The sequence below is a fragment of the Pantherophis guttatus genome, chromosome 1, assembly GCF_059756535.1.
Source record: "Pantherophis guttatus breed Tessera chromosome 1, ASM5975653v1, whole genome shotgun sequence".
In the NCBI taxonomy this organism is placed as follows: domain Eukaryota; kingdom Metazoa; phylum Chordata; class Lepidosauria; order Squamata; family Colubridae; genus Pantherophis; species Pantherophis guttatus.
Window position 1 is genome coordinate 116245876 of NC_142063.1, and position 17681 is coordinate 116263556.

General features: G+C 39.3%; 1 protein-coding gene across 2 annotated transcripts in view; it reads left to right on the forward strand.

Moving 5' to 3' along the window:
* Positions 1-8901: 8901 nt before the first annotated feature.
* The window catches only part of GRK2 (G protein-coupled receptor kinase 2), a 40392-nt gene continuing 31612 nt past the window's right edge, over positions 8902-17681 (forward strand). The window contains exon 1 of one of the 2 annotated variants that reach the window (XM_034420391.3): positions 8902-9774. In XM_034420391.3, the coding sequence (XP_034276282.1) occupies positions 9662-9774 (113 nt within the window). In that variant the 5' untranslated portion in view covers positions 8902-9661. The remainder of the gene's footprint in view (positions 9775-17681) is intronic. The other variant, XM_087881600.1, reaches the window with a different exon arrangement.

Below are 17681 nucleotides of genomic sequence, written 5' to 3' on the forward strand. Positions count from 1 at the left end.
TTTGCTCTATACTTATATTTTCTATTGCATGTCTGGGGTTTGCCCATATGGGTATCTTATAGTTCAGCTTGTATTGGTACTTTTTCCAAACTCTCAACAATGCATTTCTGAGTATATGACCCTTAAACACTTCATCCACTTTTTTTTTCATATAACAAATAAGCATGCCATCCATATAACAAATCATAACCTTCTATGTTTAACATTCTTTCTTCAGTTAAGTTAAACCAATCACTAATTTGTGATAAAGCAGCTGCTTCATAATACAATCTTAAATTAGGCATTTTAAGACCTCCTCTCTCACGTATATCCTGTATAATTCTCTAAGTACATTTTAATGTTTATAAAGGTTCTCTTATTTTTATATGTTTTAAGGACTTACCTTGTGTCCCGCCAATGGGTGTATCTATTGCCAGTTAAATAGGTCTTTCTAGCTGTGATATCCCTGACAAGCTTATCCTATTCCATCAAATTTAATTGAATTAACAGCACACTCTGTCTCTAGAGTCACAGCTAAACCTGAGAGGATAGAGCTTCAACAGTTGCTCAGTTAATTAATTGTCAAGAGGGCGTCTCTGAAAGCAAGATTAAATACAAATATACATGTTAAAAATAGCACAATATCACATAGCCAACCTTGCTTTAAACTTGAGGTTGCACCAGTGTCTTGTTAAACACTTCACAGTGTTATAGATTCTGTGCCCTCATAATTAATATTGGCATTACAGCATCCATAGAAATTACACATCATAGCAAGGTAGTTAACAAAGGGGAACTGAGTGTTGCATGAGAGTTACTTAAAATACAGGTACTTCTCGACTTATGACCACAATGGAGCCCAACGTTTCTGCTGTTAAGGGAGACATTTGTTAAGTGAGTTTTGCACCATTTTACGACCTTTCTTGTCACAGTTGTTAAGTGAATTACTGCAGTTGATAAGTTCGTAACCCAGTTGTTAAGTGAATCTGACTTCGCCATTGACTTTGCTTGTCAAAAGATCACAAAAGGCAATCATATGACTTTGGGACACAGCAATGGTCATAAGTATGAGCCAGTTGCCAAGCATCCAAATTTTGATCACATGATTATGGGGATGCTGCAAAGTTCGTAACTGTGAAAAATGGTCATAAGTCAATTTTTTCAGTGCCATTGTAACTTTGAACGGTCATTAAATGAACTGTTGTAAGTCGAGGACTACCTATACTCCAAAATGCCTCTTTGTTTGAAAGAAACTTACTTTTTTCGATAGACTATAATGATATTTAAACATACAAATAGTCCTTGTGTTACAACGGCAATTGAGACCAGAATTTTCATCACTAAATTATGTAGTTATAAAGTGTAACATTATGTAATCACATCACTTAGCAACAGCAATTTTGGCAGTCTCGGTTGCCATCAAGAAGCAAATTATTAAGACAAACTCACATTATAGCAACTTCCAACTTCCTGCCAGCTTCCCAATGGCTTTGCTTGTGAAAAGATGGCAGGGAACACTGGAAATTGAGATCACATGATTGTGACATTCTAATGGTGACCATTAGAATACTGCAATTTAATTATTAAATTTGTTTAAAATATTACACTTATTAACTTTATTTCTGTTTAACAATAACTTCTATGTAATTTATGTATAGCAAAGCAATCCTTACTTCCAACCAGTTGGATAATCAAATGTTTAGATCAATAATATTCAAATAGGATTTTTAGAAATATTCTCTGTGGCAAGATCAGAAAAAGAAGAAAAGCAAGTGAAATAGAAACTAAAATTTAAGATTTGCAATGATGAAGAATTAGGAGGAAAACTATCAAATAATTTTTAAAAAGCATTTTAAGGGACAATTAGGCAGCAATGCTGGGAAAGTTTTCACCTAAAAGGCATTATCGGGATGTGGTTTGCTGGCTGGTAACTAGTTAGATTATCTTTTAGAAGGTATGACTTCTCTTATTCTAAAAAGAGAATACCTCCTCCTGATTTCCTATTCTTTACCACCTGCTCGCTTTCCATTACAAGTTGAATTCCTTGTCAGGAAAGCTGATCTTGAAAATTAAAGTAGGAAGGTGGAAGAACAATATTCTACCTTAGAGTCTATTAAAGCATTCATTATAATTTTAATTAATTATAATTATAATTTCCTGGCCAAGCTATGATACCTATTTCAACCTGCTAATGTCATAGGATGGTATCAGTTGTAAGGTAGGGTTGACGTAATTTGGGCTGACCATTGTAAGTGGCACTTGCTCCTCTTTCCAATATGGACAAACTGCATTCTGGATGAGGGCCTTCGTACACTTATATCTTAATGAAGGTATGCCCCACAATGTATTTGTTTCTGCCTTGCCCCATAATGTTGCTTTATCTTGACCTTAGACCAGGAAGCCAATCTTAGGTTGCCCTTAGCTGTATTAGTGCTAATATTCTCCCCCCATTCTAACTCAAGGGAGTGAATAAAAAATACTACTTTTTGTCCATTATCACCTTGGATGAATGTGGGGGATTAGCAGTGGCTGGGAACAGAGGCAATGTACACAGGAATTGTTATTGTTCAGTCCCTTCCAACTTTTTATAATCAAATGAACATAATTTGACCAATTTATTGTGGTTACACCCTCAAAAGCTTTGTATCTTGCATAAAGCAAACATAGATTTCTTTCTGAAACTTCCTTTTTTCCCCATTATCCACTATATGTTAACAATGCAATCTCAGGTATCTGATTCTTTTGAATCCAGTTTGTACACCTGACATTTCTCATTCCATGGGCTGTTGAGATCTAGACTGCAAAATCTTGAGCATTATCTTACTAAAATGTGAGCTAAATGTCACACAGGTAGTTCTCTGCGGATTCAAGGATGTGTCGAGAGCACTTAGAGTGGAGAAAACCATTAGATGAGTAAAGGAAACTGTTTAATGTGGAACCTACTATGGGGTTAGTGTGGGTTCCTCAAACATTGATTTACCCTCTCACATTCACATAGAATGATTTCATGTTAGTTGCAAACGTAAGATTATTTTTAGATTTCCCTGCTGCAGTAACACCTACTTACTATATTATGTTGACAGATGATGAGAAACAGAACTGCAGGAGCAAGGAGGAGAGCTGTGGATAATTCCAAGGTTGGAATGTAGATGCCTCACTAAATTCTCCCGAGGAAAAGATGACATGGATGATTTTACTGGGATTCTTCCAAATGTATTTGCAGAGAAGGTTGCTGCTGCTCTGATCGTGAGGAATGGTTTTAAAATATTAATTCCTACATTTTAAATGTTCTAGTGCAGACAGAAATTAAGGAAGAAAAGGCAAGCATCTTTTTGCGCTGTTGCAGCAAAGAATCCCAAGGCAACTTGGAAGAGAGTTTATTGCTGCAGGAGCTTTTGGAAGCTAAGCAAACCCAACGTATCTGATGAAATATTCAAGTACTATTTTCCCAGAATTCATGCTGCTCCAACAATCTGCACAATCTCTGCTTGATTACTTTAAAGTAAGCCCCACTGAGATTTACTCTGATGGCCCAGGATTCTCTTTCCTTTGAAGTGCTTGAAGAGTTGTCAAGTAAAACATTAGACTCTTCAAATTTTTAAGGAAACCAGCAATTTTCTGAAGGTTTTATTGCCATTTCCCCTTGCTGTATTTTTTTTCTTTAAAAACTTGTCTTGTATAACTTTTCCTGCATATACAATTAACTCTTCCAAAGTATTATGGACATTATCACCACATATTTATCTCTTCCTATAAAGTTTAAATAGCTTCCTAATTGTTCATTATCTTAACTTTTGTATTTGTATGTTTTTTAATTTTGGCTGTTCACCACCCTGAGTCCCCTCTGGGAGAAGGGCAGTATACAAATTAAATAAATAAATAAATAAATAAATTATATCCTTCTTGCTTTTAATTACAAGGAAGTAACACCATTTATCTGCCTTTGTTCTATGAAACTCATTTTAGCCAAATGTTTGAATATCATAATGCAGATGTATATTCTGTTGAGTATAACAACCCAAATAAGAACAAAAATGGTAATACCATTAGATTAATAATCTATTTCACTTAAATCAATTGAAGGCATTCATTAAATACAACCATAGACATTTTGGACTAAAAGCATGGCTTTTCTGTTTAATTTTTAGTGATCTTTATGAATGACAGTAACAGATAGGGGTAAAGGCATATTGTAAAGTTGATTTCCAAAATCGTGTTTAAGGAAATATTTCATGAACAATTCTTTATAAAATCATGACAAAAAAGACTGGATTTACTCCTGTATTGGTAATATAAATTTTTAAAAATATAAACCATAGGATAAAATTAATAGATTGTTCTTGTAATGAAAAAAATAACACTACCCACCCTGGATTAATATTGTAACCTATTGCAACATAAAATGGAACTATGGCTGAGAAACAACTGTCAGATTTATAAATTACAGCCAAGCAATGTTCAAAAATTCAAACATTTCTCAAAAATTAGAGCAAAAGCCAAAGTATGACAAATGAAATTCAATAAATGTGAAATACATTGGAGAAAAAATTATAATTTCACATTGCTAATGATAGTCTTTATGGATGATAAACAAGTGATCATGAATTCATGGTAGAAAACCTAATGAAAACCTGAGTTTAGTGGAATCTTCAAAAATAAAATTCATTTATACTGTGTATAATTTCTGTTAAAACTTTTAAACAAGATGATTCAAAACTAACACAAAGTAATTGTAGTAAAACTACCTACTACAACTAAGGAAGGAAAAAGAAAACAAAAACAAAAATCCAAAAGTGCAAAAGAAAAAAAAAGTAGAATAAAAAATACAAAAGAAAAAAAAGATATAAAGAAGAGGTTTCCAATATTCTTCACAGGAGTTATACACATAAATATATTTTAATTTTTCTCTCTGAAGCTACATCATATTACTTTTTTCTATAATCTATTTTGTCTAATTAACATAAATATATTTTAATTTTTCTCTCTGAAGCTACATCATATTACTTTTTTCTATAATCTATTTTGTCTAATTATCAAAACCATAAATCACAAATTCACTTTTTTATTTTTTATTTATGGTGTAATGGTTAAGAGACCAGGCTAAAAAGAAGGAGACTTTGAGTTCAAGTTCTGCTTTACTGATAAAAGCCAGCTGGATTACTTTGGGTCAGTCACTCTCTCAGTGCTCAATTTACCTCACAGGGTTGTTGTGGGGAAAATAGGAGGAGGGTGTGTTGGATATGTTTGTGGTCTTGAGTTATTTTTAAAAATAATAAAGGTGGGGTAAAAATAAATAAATAAATAAATGGCTTCCAGTCACTAATCAACAGAGATAAAGTATTTTCTCAACTCAAAAAAGTCAATTTATTAAAAAAAAATTGCACTGGTCATTATTAAAACAAGAGCAGAATATAGAATCTTGTCGTTGTAATAACCTTGGATTTGGAGTACTGTAACATCAACTGGAGATGCTACCTAATAATCTATGACAACAAAAAACTAAGATTAATCCACTTATATTCACTTTCAATGTAATAGTTAGTCCATTTGTATATTCTTCTGAGACCTGTTAGTACAAATCGGTTATATCATCAAGAGTAAATCAGTCAGTGATATGGGAAGAGAGCTTGTAAAGAAGTGGTTGTTATAATGATTATCTCTCTTGTGCTTGAGTACCGAACACTGGAAACAAAGGCATGTTTATTAAACCACAGTGAAAGAAACTTTTGTTACTATATATATAGTGTTCCAAAATTTAAAAACAATGTAATTAATAAAGAAGTATTGTGATACATATCAAAATGTAAAAAAACTCCACCCCTATTTCTGGACCTTTATAAGTACACTGTATTTTCAGCCCACAGCAGAAATTCAAACAAAAATTTGAAATTTTATATAAAGGTTATTCTTACAAGAAATAAGAATATAAAGGGAAATTGAAGTTGGGCGGTCATAGCTGTATGTCATTTTATTACCATATAATCTCTGAGAAAAGTGGAGTTTTTATTTCCTTCCATTCACATTGGCAAGAAGAGATGTCTATTGGATTGGACTCATCCATACATAGAACAGATCTATTGCAATCCCTGAGCAATAATTATTACAAGCTTAAGTTTCATTTATTTTACTGGATCTAAAACACAGAAAATAGATTTTCGTATAAGTATTTTGTACATTTTCTTATGTTAAAAAACGATTAGGAAAGTTTTATGAACTATTTAGAACTATGAACTATTATGCATGCCATGTAAAGGTAAAGTGGAATCTCTGGTCACAAACGCTTCTGACCAAAAAATTAACATTTTTTTTCCCAGCGGCCGATTTCCCCTTCCTAATTTCCAAAATTAGATTCAGGTCACAAATTGGTTTGCAACCAAAGTTATGGAACAAATTATGGTTGTGACCAGAGGTTCTACTGTATATTGGTACATTATCAGTAAGAGATGCCAAGAATCTTTTGGCTGCATGCTGGTAGCATTTTGGCCGAAGCTTTATAGAAAGCAGAATTATTTTTATATTTTTTATTGTTCTGGTTGACATTAAAAGCAAACCTGAGCTACAATTAATATAAAACTGGCAACTTGTCAAGTTACTCTATCCATTGTTATAGTAGTGCCCAGACCAGATTTTATATTGTTCACATAATTTTAACATGCTATCCAGCCCAGTGGTGAAATCCAAATTTTTTTACTACTGTGGGCGTGGCTTGGTGGGCGTGATGTGGCTTTGTGTGGCTTGGTGGGCATGGCTTGATGGGCATGGCAGGGGAAGGATACTGCAAAATCTCTTATTTCCACCCTATTCCCGGAGGATACTGCAAAATCTCCATTCCCATCCCATTCCAGGGGAAGGATACTGCAAAATCCCCATTCCTTCCCCACTCCTAGGGGAAGGATATTGCAAAATCTACATTCTCACCCCACTCTGGGGCCAGCCAGAGGTGGTATTTATCGGTTCTCTGAACTACTCAAAATTTCCGCTACCAGTTCTCCAGAACCTGCTGGATTTCACCCGATCCAGCCCAATGTGATTTACAATGCAAAAAAAAAAAAAAAAAGACTTAAGTTGACCCACTTTCACAGTCAGTTATAGTCAGGTGCCTAACAAGCTATATTTAGAAATGTACAAAAAGAGTCTTGCTGGGTTAGATCAAAGGGCCTAGCTAGACTACAGCAATATTTCCCACTGTGGCTAACCAGATGCCTAAGGAAATATTTCCTAATCACTATAAAAGCTATTATATTGGCAAATGATTTATACCTGTTGTTTACATGTACTTAGTTGTTTAGTCCAAAGAAAAGGCGAAGTGCTATGCTCCACATATCCTGTTTCATATTCTAGACCTGTTCCATGTCACTATTTACTCAACTGATGCAGAATCAATTCATTTGAAGCTCATGTAGAATTGGATTGCTCTTCCAAAGTCCTAAAAAAGCTTTGAAATATTTAACTAGGAAGCTGTTTTAATTTAAGAAAAAAATAAACTGTATTTTTCAGATGAAAGAAAATATCAACTGCATTTTCAGTTTTCCAACTTTCAGAAGGGCACATATTTGATCTCAGCTGTATGGGTATGTGCTGTATCTATAGAATAATGGTGGTCACTCTGGGTATGCAAAATGCAAATAAATAGTAGAGAGGCAGGATTGTTTAAGGAAGTTACTTCACAACCTATGTGATAGATTCCTTAAAAAAATATCCGGTTTGAATTTCATATTAGTCATAGTGACGACCAGTTCATACTGAAAAACCGGATTAACAACTTTTCGGCATGACTAACTATAGTTTAAGGGATGCAAAGGATCCATATGATCACAAGCAAAAAAGAAAAAGAAATATGATTGGTACAGTTGATTTGTGTCTTTATCAGCTGATTCTGTTACATTGGATGGATGCTTCTTTACTGTATGGATTGAGAAAAAAATAACTGAATTTCTAGAAACAAGTATACAAAAACTCTGCTTGTAACATTACACCTGTGATGATAGTCCATTTCTACAGGAAGCTCAATACCGGCTTTTGCAGTCATTATGGTAGTGTGCGTGTGTTGAAACCAGAGAAAGGATTTCTTCCTTGATTACAGTCAGCTTAATTCTCCCTATCTTGATCCGAAGGAATATCCAAATTGTACACAGATAAATGTCATAAATTGTTCTTGGCATAATTTCAGAGAGCACACAATATCAAACGCCTGAATCAGTCATCGGGCTTTTCCATTACTTATTTGAAAGAACCCGAAAAAGTTGCTCTCTGCCCTTAACCTGGTCCTTCAGATCTCCCACCAGTGTACTCATCACCACTGTAACTGAGTCCATTCCACCTTCCTATCAAGTTATCCTCCTCTTGTAATTCTTTCCCAGAATAAGTCTTCTCCAAAAAGCTGGATCTTCACATAATAATGACAATAAAGTTTATTTATTTTTTAATGAGTTCAAAGTAAGACCACTTGAGCCTGATCGCTTGTCCCTTGTGTAAGAACCCTGGGCTGATTTGATGACCCATTTCTGTTTTCTTGGCCTCAATGCGGTACTTCTCACACTCATCAGTCAGCCCCACTTCTCCTGCCTCCAATGCGTGAACATAGCTGGCTCCCTTCTTCCTCACACTTGCGTGAATGTCTTTGTACAGTACCTATTTTCTTTGCCTCATAACTTTCCTCTCTGAAGGAGGATGCTAGGCAAAGAGCTTGTTGCGCATGCCTATGCAGCAACCGAGGACAGTACGAATCGGCCCCGTTAGGCCTCGGAGCGTTTCTCGATTGGAGCGGTGCCCCCCCCCACCCCACTTCCCCATTGCAATGAGCTGCCTCGGGCTGTGCTCGCATCGAGATGGAAATTGCTTGGGGCGGGAAGTGGTGGGGCGGGGGAGAGGCTAAAGCTGGCGTCGAGCAAGCACGTTGCAAGGCCGCCCGCAGTCTCTGGAGGGCAGCACTGGGGCCGACGAACTTCCTTCGGCGTCCAAAGCAACCTCTTCTTATTGCCCGCCAGCAGCGCGGGTGCTGTTGAAGTTGCCCCCCAAAGGATCCGGAGCGCTGCGCCCAGAGAGACCTTTGCTCCCGCGGGGCTGGGTGGGGAGGGGGGAAGGAATCCCGCGGGCGAGGAGGAGGAGGAGGAAGCCCGGCTCCGCTCCTAAACTTCAATCCCCGCCCGGGCGTGAACCGAGTCTGCCTTCCCTTCCGCGCGGGGCTGCTTTGACGGCGCCTTTTCCTCCAGGCCGGGCTTGCGCTCCGCCTCGGGGGAGAGAAACCCCGACGGACCCAGCGCTCGAGTTCCAAAGCGGCGCCCCGCTCCCTCTCCGCGTTTGACAGGCAGCGAAAGCGCAGCCCTCCCTCTTGTACGTACACACATAACCGCGCGCCTAGCCCCAAAAGAAAGCAAGGCGGCGGCGAAGCAGGCGAAGGAGCCAGCGGCGTCGGTGCAGAAACTAGGTGGACGCGCGGCTTCCCGCACAGGCATCATGTGGGTCTGTTGGTAAGAGGGGTTGGGGGGGGGGGGAACCGATCCCCGCTCCTCCGCCCCGGTCCCCCTCCCTCGGCACGCGCAGCGGCACCCGCTCCGGCAAGGCAGAAGGAGAGAACGAGGCGAGCCCCGGAGGCCGCGGGGAATAATCGGAGAATTGATTGTGAAAAAGAAAAAAGAAAAAAAAAAAAGGAAAGCAGAAGAAGAAAATATTTCCTGGCAAGATGGCCGACTTGGAGGCTGTGCTCGCCGATGTGAGCTACTTAATGGCTATGGAGAAAAGTAAATCGACTCCGGCGGCTCGAGCCAGCAAGAAGATCATCCTACCTGAGCCGAGGTGAGCGGTGGGGGGGGGGAGGGAGTGTGGGAGGGCAGGTGTGAAAACCCAGCGCCGTGGAGTTGGCCCCGGGTGCCTGCCTGCCCGTGTGAGTGCGCGGGCGCGTGTATGAACCTCCATCTGTCTTGAGAGCGCTCTTGAAACGAACTACGTGCCAGCCTCCCTCGCCCCTTCTGAAAGACGTCTTGTCCTCCGAGGAAACGGTGGGGGAAAGAATGGCATCTGTCCTGTTGTATCTTTTGGGTTACAACCGTGGGCAATAGGAAGGGGTGTCACGTGTCCCCGTTCTTCATTCGACCCATTTTTTTGGGGGGGGGTGCATTATTCCTTACAACAGCAGACTCCTGGGCCACCTTCATAGAGGAATAAGCCTCTTCCACGGTACTGCTGTTTTCCTTATCTGCACGTCACAGTTCCCCCTTTTGTTTCTCATGTATGTGTAACAAGCGGTTATTAATCTCTGCAGAGGAGAGGCAGGCTGTAATAAATTATATGATGATTTTTCTGAGCCATCTGGCATCTGCTCCTCTGTGTGTCCATAGAGTATGCATTAAGGCTGTAGCTATGTTCAGATAGCCCTAGCCACTTGCATATACCGTATGTTTTTGCTGTATTCGGTTCAGGGAGTGGACCCTTGTCGCCTGGCTCACAAGGATCTCTTCTAACACTTAAATACAAAGGTTTACATCTATATTTCTTTAGCACTGTGGATTGGAAATGGGATTGCATTTAGGCGTTCGTGCCCCTTGTTGTCACTCTAAACTTAAATGGGAATTAGAGCTGCACAAACAACATTGCAATCCTTTGCAAATCTTTTGCAAGGTCACCAAGGTGCAGTTTTTCTCAAAATAAGTAAGGAGGAATGCGTTTGGTAGAAGATTTGCTTCATATGTAAGGATTTTACTGTCAGGTGACATGAAAATGGTCTTGGTACATGAAATCCGAGGGCCACAATTTAGTTTGGCCAATCCTTAACTCGCTTCCCAGCAGCTGTTACCAAGGGCAACTGGGTTGGGCCTGACAGGCATTCTGCACCGACAGCACATAGGGAAGTGCAGGCTGTCTTCTATTCTTCCCCTTACCTCCCTCTTCTTCTGCCAACCTCCATGTGACATCTGGCCTATTCTGCTCTACACCACCTCATCCAATAACCTTGGGCTTTCTCAACTGAGGCCAATGGCTTCTCAGACACAGCTTCCCTCCACTCCCCTACCATTGAGGGGTGCATGAATGGATGGTCTCTGAAATAAAGCAGAAAGCACCCTTGGAGATAAAAAATGGCAGCTGCTCTTTTAGAAGATGAAGCAGATGTGTAACCATGGCAATGCTTGAAAGACCCAGGAGCCTTTGTGTTCTTCACATGCTGCTGGTTTCAATATGGAAGTACTTGCCCACATGGGAACTTTAGATGCTGTTCCTCCACAGTCTTGGAAGGAAACAATCTTAAAGCAGGGAGAGTCAACCGGCAGCCTTTACCCTTCGCCCCCAACTTGGATAGTAACACTTCTCTGGCAACTCTCTTGGCTAAATCACAGGCATACAGAATATTTATTTATTAATCAAATTTATATAGCCACCCATCTCACTGGAAGTAACTCTGGGCAGTGTACAACAATTTAACAGGAATTGCAGAATTATATTTATCCTCATTTAAGTACCAATTCTATTCAAACTTTGTACCAATGGTATTACTGGTGGCATATTCTCACTTACTTTCTCTTCTAAACTCATTAGAAAGGTCTTCAGTTTTCTCAGTCTTGCAGCCACCCTGATGTAGAAGCATGGGAGACAGATGATCTTAAGGGTAGATCTAAACACAGAAGGAGGCACCAACAAGATTTTCATTTTAGGAGGTTGTTTCCCCCCCCCCAAAAAAAGGCCAAATTACTAATCAGTGGAGCAAGGCCCTAAAAGAAGGTTAGGAATTGAAGAAGCCTGCAGAGAAGTTTTGTCACAGTCAGAACAGGAGCTCTACTGGAGAATTCCAATCAGATGGAATAATGAGGGCTAAGGTTTGCAGATTCAGGGATGTAATTTAAATGTCTTCTGAAACCAGATATTGGAAATGCATCAAAGGGGTAGGCCTTGGACATAATTCAGCCTAAATCACATTGCAGAAGAAAGCTTATTTGTAAAATTGTTTTATGCATATTTTATTATGCTTTGGGCAATCATGGATAGGGCATAACATGTCAGAAACTTTTCTGATATTTAACCAGTCCTTAAATACCGAGATTGTAGATTAGAAGATGTGCTGAATAGTTGTCCCCTGTATTGATTTTTGTGATTGCTTTGCTTGATGTGATCTTGGCATGGGAGAGCAATCCCGGTCAAAGCTGACTGTCAGATTTCTGAAGGCCACAACGTTAATTCTCAAGCATCTAGATACACATGATTTATGGGAACCGCTGGCAGTGAGGACCCTGCACATTCTCGTCTCAAACATTTCTTTGTGGATAGATACATGACCAAGTAGCTTTCCATTATTTTTTCTTTATTTGTTTGCTTGATCTGTATTGTGAAATATGAGAATTGTTGTTTTCATTGTGACAATTGGAAAGCCACAGCACTAAGAATCTTGTGGTTTATTATTTATTTAATTTTTATTGCACCTAAAATAAATATATGGAAATATACAATTTTTAAAATATGCTCTTGCTCTTGTTTAAATGTTGCTGTTGTTAAACAAACAGTTGCTTTAAAAATAGTGCTGGATTTTAGGTCAGAACTGTTTTTCTTTTAAACAAAAGGATACTTCAAAAAGATATGTCAACAAGTTGGACAAGACAATTACTGAAGTTAAACAATTAATGCTCAGGATAACATTAATGAAGGTTGACCATACCAAATGAAGTACATTGAGGTTTTTTTTGATATGACAAAGTATAAACCACTGAGCTTAATGCCAAATCTCTCCCTTAGTGTTATCTGTGCATAAAATCTGTTCTCTAAAAAAGAGAAAAACCACTAAAAATAGTTTAGATAACTCTTTGATTTCTGAATTCCCCCTTCTTTGTACTCTAAACAATTTACAGTATTTATAAACATAGTTGTAGAAACCATTCTTGTACATACTTACAAACTATGTACTTAGTTGCTGCCTGATATATAGTATATATGAAAATCATTCTTTCTTATATTTATTAAATTTCTATTATGTATATGGTTAATTTTGCCATTGCTGTGTTTTCTCCAAGTTTGAGTTCCCAAGGAGATATCTTTGGTACTATGTCTTTTTTCCAGTGTTGTGCAGTTTGTACTCACAGGCGTGAGTATATATCTTAATGAATTATGGTGTTTTTCATTGGTATGTTCTAAAATTATACATAATAAAAATAATTGTTTTAGTTTTGAGTTTGATTTCTGAGATTCTCTGAATGATTGTGTGCATATTTTCCAATCCTCTTTTTTAATGGTGGGGGAGCGGTTACATGTCCACCACATGTGATATTGGGACAGTATTTCTATTCTGATCTGAAGTAAAAATTCTGCCTAAGATTGAGGTAGATCTCAACTTATGACAACAATTGGGATCAGAATGTCTTTGCTAAACAAGACGGTTATTAAGCAAGTTGCACCTTTTACAATCTTTTTTGCCACGGTTGTTAAGCAGATGACTGCAATTAAATGAATCATAGGGTTGTTAAGCAATCTAGCTGGGACAGTTGCAAATAGCAATCATATGATCGAGGGATACTGTACCTATTAGAAATACATGCCAATTTTCAATTTTGATCATGTGACTGGGGATTGCTCCAACGGTCATATGTGTGAGAACTGGTTGTAAGTCAGTTTTTTCAGTGCTATTATGGCTTTGAATGGCCCCCACATAAATGGTTGTATGTTGAGGACTAACTGTAATAGATGGAGGACAAAGAATAGAGTAGACCAGTGTTGGCAAACCTTTTTGGCACCAAGTGCCAAAATGGGAATGCGTGTGGGAAACTGGAAGAGCAGCCATCCAGTGCGCATGTGTGCACCGGGAAGATAATCTTCTGAGCCACCTGGTCTTCCAGGTTCTGGTGCGCATGTGCGTGCAAAGACCACTTGGCCAGTGCATGTGCGCACACTGGAAACAGGAAGAGTAGCTGCCCGGTGCACATGCTGTTGATATTCTTAAAAATATTTGAAGTCTTTCTCGGTTCATGGTACCCTTAATGCAGGGGTGGCAAATTCAAGGCCTGCGGACCGGATCCGGCCCGCAGGGTGCTTAATTCTGGCCTGCAGAACCACCCTGGAAACAGTGAAGGACCAGCCCATGGTGCCTCTGTCACCAAAAATGGGAGAGCTGCACGCGGCCTTTGGAAGCTCCATTTTTCACTGCAACAGCCTCCTGCAACCCTCAGCCAGTGAAAACGGAGCTCAGGTGGGCTGCACATAGCCCTTGCAAGCTCCATTTTAGTTGGCTGAGGGTTGCAGGAGCCGAAAACGGAGCTTGTGAACCCGTTTTTTCTGGCAGAGCACTCGTGCCACCACAGCAGAGGTGGTATTCAGCAGGTTCTGACCAGTTCTGGAGAACCAGTAGCGGAAATTTTGAGTAGCTCAGAGAACCAGTAAATACCACCTCTGACTGGCCCCACCCCCATCTATTCTCTGCCTCCTGAGTCCCAGCTGATCGGGAGGAAATGGGGATTTTGCAGTAACCTTCCCCTGGAGTGCGGTGGGAATGGAGATTTTACAGTATCCTTCCCCTGCCATGCCCACCAAGCCATGCTCACCAAGCCATGCCACGTCCACAGAACCGGTAGTAAAAATTTTTTAATCCCACCACTGCAGCACAGGCGCCCCCAACACAAGTGATGTTGAGCTAGCCATGCCCCCTGGCCATGCCCCCAAGGTCAAACACAACCCTGATATGGCCTTCAATTAAATTGAGATTGACACCCCTGCCTTAATGTCTCAATTTTTTTTGTAACTTGTATGGCGTTTGACAGACTATTGAGTATTACCGTGTAGTGTCTTGGTACTTTGGGAACTGTGGATCTGTTGAGCTACTTTAGAGCAAGATACAGTGACATGGCCTCAGCTACACCGTGGATTTTGTAGTTGATTGTTTAATCCAAATTTCTCACCACCTAATCTCATTACTCTGGCTCATAAATCACACAATATTAATAATTTAGACAAGGAAATTGCTGCCATACTAATTGCAAGAGATAATGTTCAAAACTGCTCAGAATCATATTGTTCTCTTGAGAGAGCAAAATCAACATTTTACAGATTGCATTGAATTCTACTTTATTCCAAGAAAATCAGAATTGTGCAAATAGTCCCCCTTGAGCAATTACCTTGTGTGGTGGGCTTTTCACTACAACTCTTTCTCCAATTGTACATCCTATTGATGTATTTGATTGCAGTTCCCATACTTTACAGCAGCTGGGACTATAGGGCATTCTCATTAGGAGTCATGGGAACTATAGTTCAACACATACGAAGAGTGGACAAGGTTGGGCTATATCAGAATGCAGAATAGGCACAGCAGTCTTTCATAATTCTAATTATGGAACAGTTTCATCCGCTTTCAGTAGATTCTGATATTCTGCAGTTCCTACCTTAGCAACTTCAAGTGTCGTTTTCGCATCACTTCTGCCTAGAATTGACGAATCATTGTAGCTTTCAGGAAATGGTACCTTCTCGGGTTTTAAACCCGTTGGATCGTCTACAACAGAAGCAATTGCAACACAGACCAAGAGTTGTAGCAATCTAGATCCCGTTATTTGCGGCAACCACTTGTCAATGTCTTGCAGGTTGTACACAGATGCTAGAAATGTGTTACTATAACATGGGCATAGCATTTTTGAAAGGGCAGAATTTAGCACTTCATGCTGAAAGAGAAGATTATAAAACAAGTAATAAAAGTTTTCATATCTATTTGTTACTGCGTTGGAGTGTGTTGTTGTTTTTTTCCTGTTAAGGGAAGCAGGCTATTTTCTATGCATTTATTTCCTTTTTCTGTGATTAGTCATGGCAGGGGCCCTCACCCATTGCTGTGCTTTGACCCCTAAATGATAAATGAATTTGTGTGACCTCCCGGGATAAAATTATCATTTTCAGCTTGACTGGGCAATGAATACATTTTTAAGAAATGCATTTTCATCTATCAAAAAAAGAAAATGATAACACTTTATCAAATAAAAACGTTACATTGCAAATAACAGTTTACAATCTTATTTTTTATAAGAGTGATCTTTGCATAATTTCTGAGGTTTTTTATTTTTAATATAGCCACTTTCCTTTGTAGTAGCACGTTTATTTTTAATCAATAGTTGATCTTTACTCCACCAACTGTAGAAAATTCTGACTTTGCAGAACAAGGCTGAACAAGACTGAGCTCGGTTTTATGTATGCGTGTATGCATGAGCGTTGCACACCTAAAATTGGAACCGTGTCAAAATTATCTCCAGGTTTTGGTGGCGTGATCGTTATAATTTGGGTCAAAATGTGAGAGATCCAGGTTCAAGTCTGTTCTTAGCCTTAAAAACTCATTGGGTAAATTTGGGCCAGTTATTATCTCTGAATGCACTTTTTTTTTTAGAGGGGTGGTATTGTAGGGATACGATGAAATGTAATGGCCATATAAGCCATTTGGCGCTCTTGAAGGCATGGTGAGGTATAAATTTAACAAAAGAGTAAGCTCCCTGCCAGTGTCCGCTGGCAGAGCAGGAGCAAATTTTTGAGAGTGATTCAGTTTTTAATATACAGAACAGAGAAATCTGTAAAGCTTGAGTTCTGTTGGGGTATGCTTGCACTTTCTCCACTACTTGTTCAGCGAGGGAGCTGCTGGCTTACCCATTGCAGAGCAATGATCCAGATTCAAGTGTGCAAGCTGGAGAAATACAGAATTGGCAACTTGTCAGAACTTGCTTCAGATTTCCTTGGAAAAACTGGCTGCCAGTTTGTCTAGAATGAATGGGATCACGTTTTGATAAGATCCATCTTTGGATGTGCAAACCAGTGTTCTTGCAAAGCTAGAGCTCTTGGCTTGTCCTGACAAAAAAATAGCAAAATTTTATTTATCACATTTAGAAGCCACTCATCTATCTCACACAGAGATCTGGGTGGTATATAAATACACATATGGCAAAAATCCTGGTTTGGCTGCACACAAACCTCAGAAAAGTTGCACAATCCTTCCATAAGGTACAACTTACACTTTCAGAGCAGTGGTGGGTTCCACTTACCTTCGCTACCGGTTCGTAATTTTGACCCCCTCGCACGCACTTGCTTTACGCACACGTGCCACTTCTGCGCATGCGCAGACCATCCGTTATGATGGGCGGGTGGGTAGAGCCTCCCACCGCTACCGGTTCCCGCAAACTGGGGCGAGCCGGTAGAAACCCACCACTGTTTCAGAGCCCCTGAGTTAATGAGTCAGTACTGAAGTTAAACCCAGTGTTTTAAGTCTCACAGTCCAAAAATATTTTTAAAAGCAGCTCCGATATTTTCAGGGTTATTTGCAAGTAATTTCCTATTTCCTTCCCAATGACCTATATGTGAGTAAAAGCATTTTCAACATCTGGCTGATTATTTTTAGTAGTAACTACCTCTCATTAAATGCCTGTACTAGAAGAATTCAACGGAACTAACATTCTCAATAGCTTTTGCTCTGCTGTGTAGCCTTATTTTACTAAGAAAAAATTGAGGCAAGGAGTCAATCCTAGGATAAGATTCCTAAACCTTCTATAATTACTATTAAACCTTATCAGCAAGTGCTCAACTTTTCCATTTCAACAGTTGTCATTGAAAAAACTATAACCGGTCTTCCCACTGATGTGAAATTACTAGAAATTAGGAGTTTCTCGTCTAACATGATTTTTATTAACAGTTTGTGGTTCCAGTAATCTTCCTTAAAACTTTTCTGGTTGTCTAGACCAGAGGTGGGCAAATGTGGCTCTTTTATAACCTGT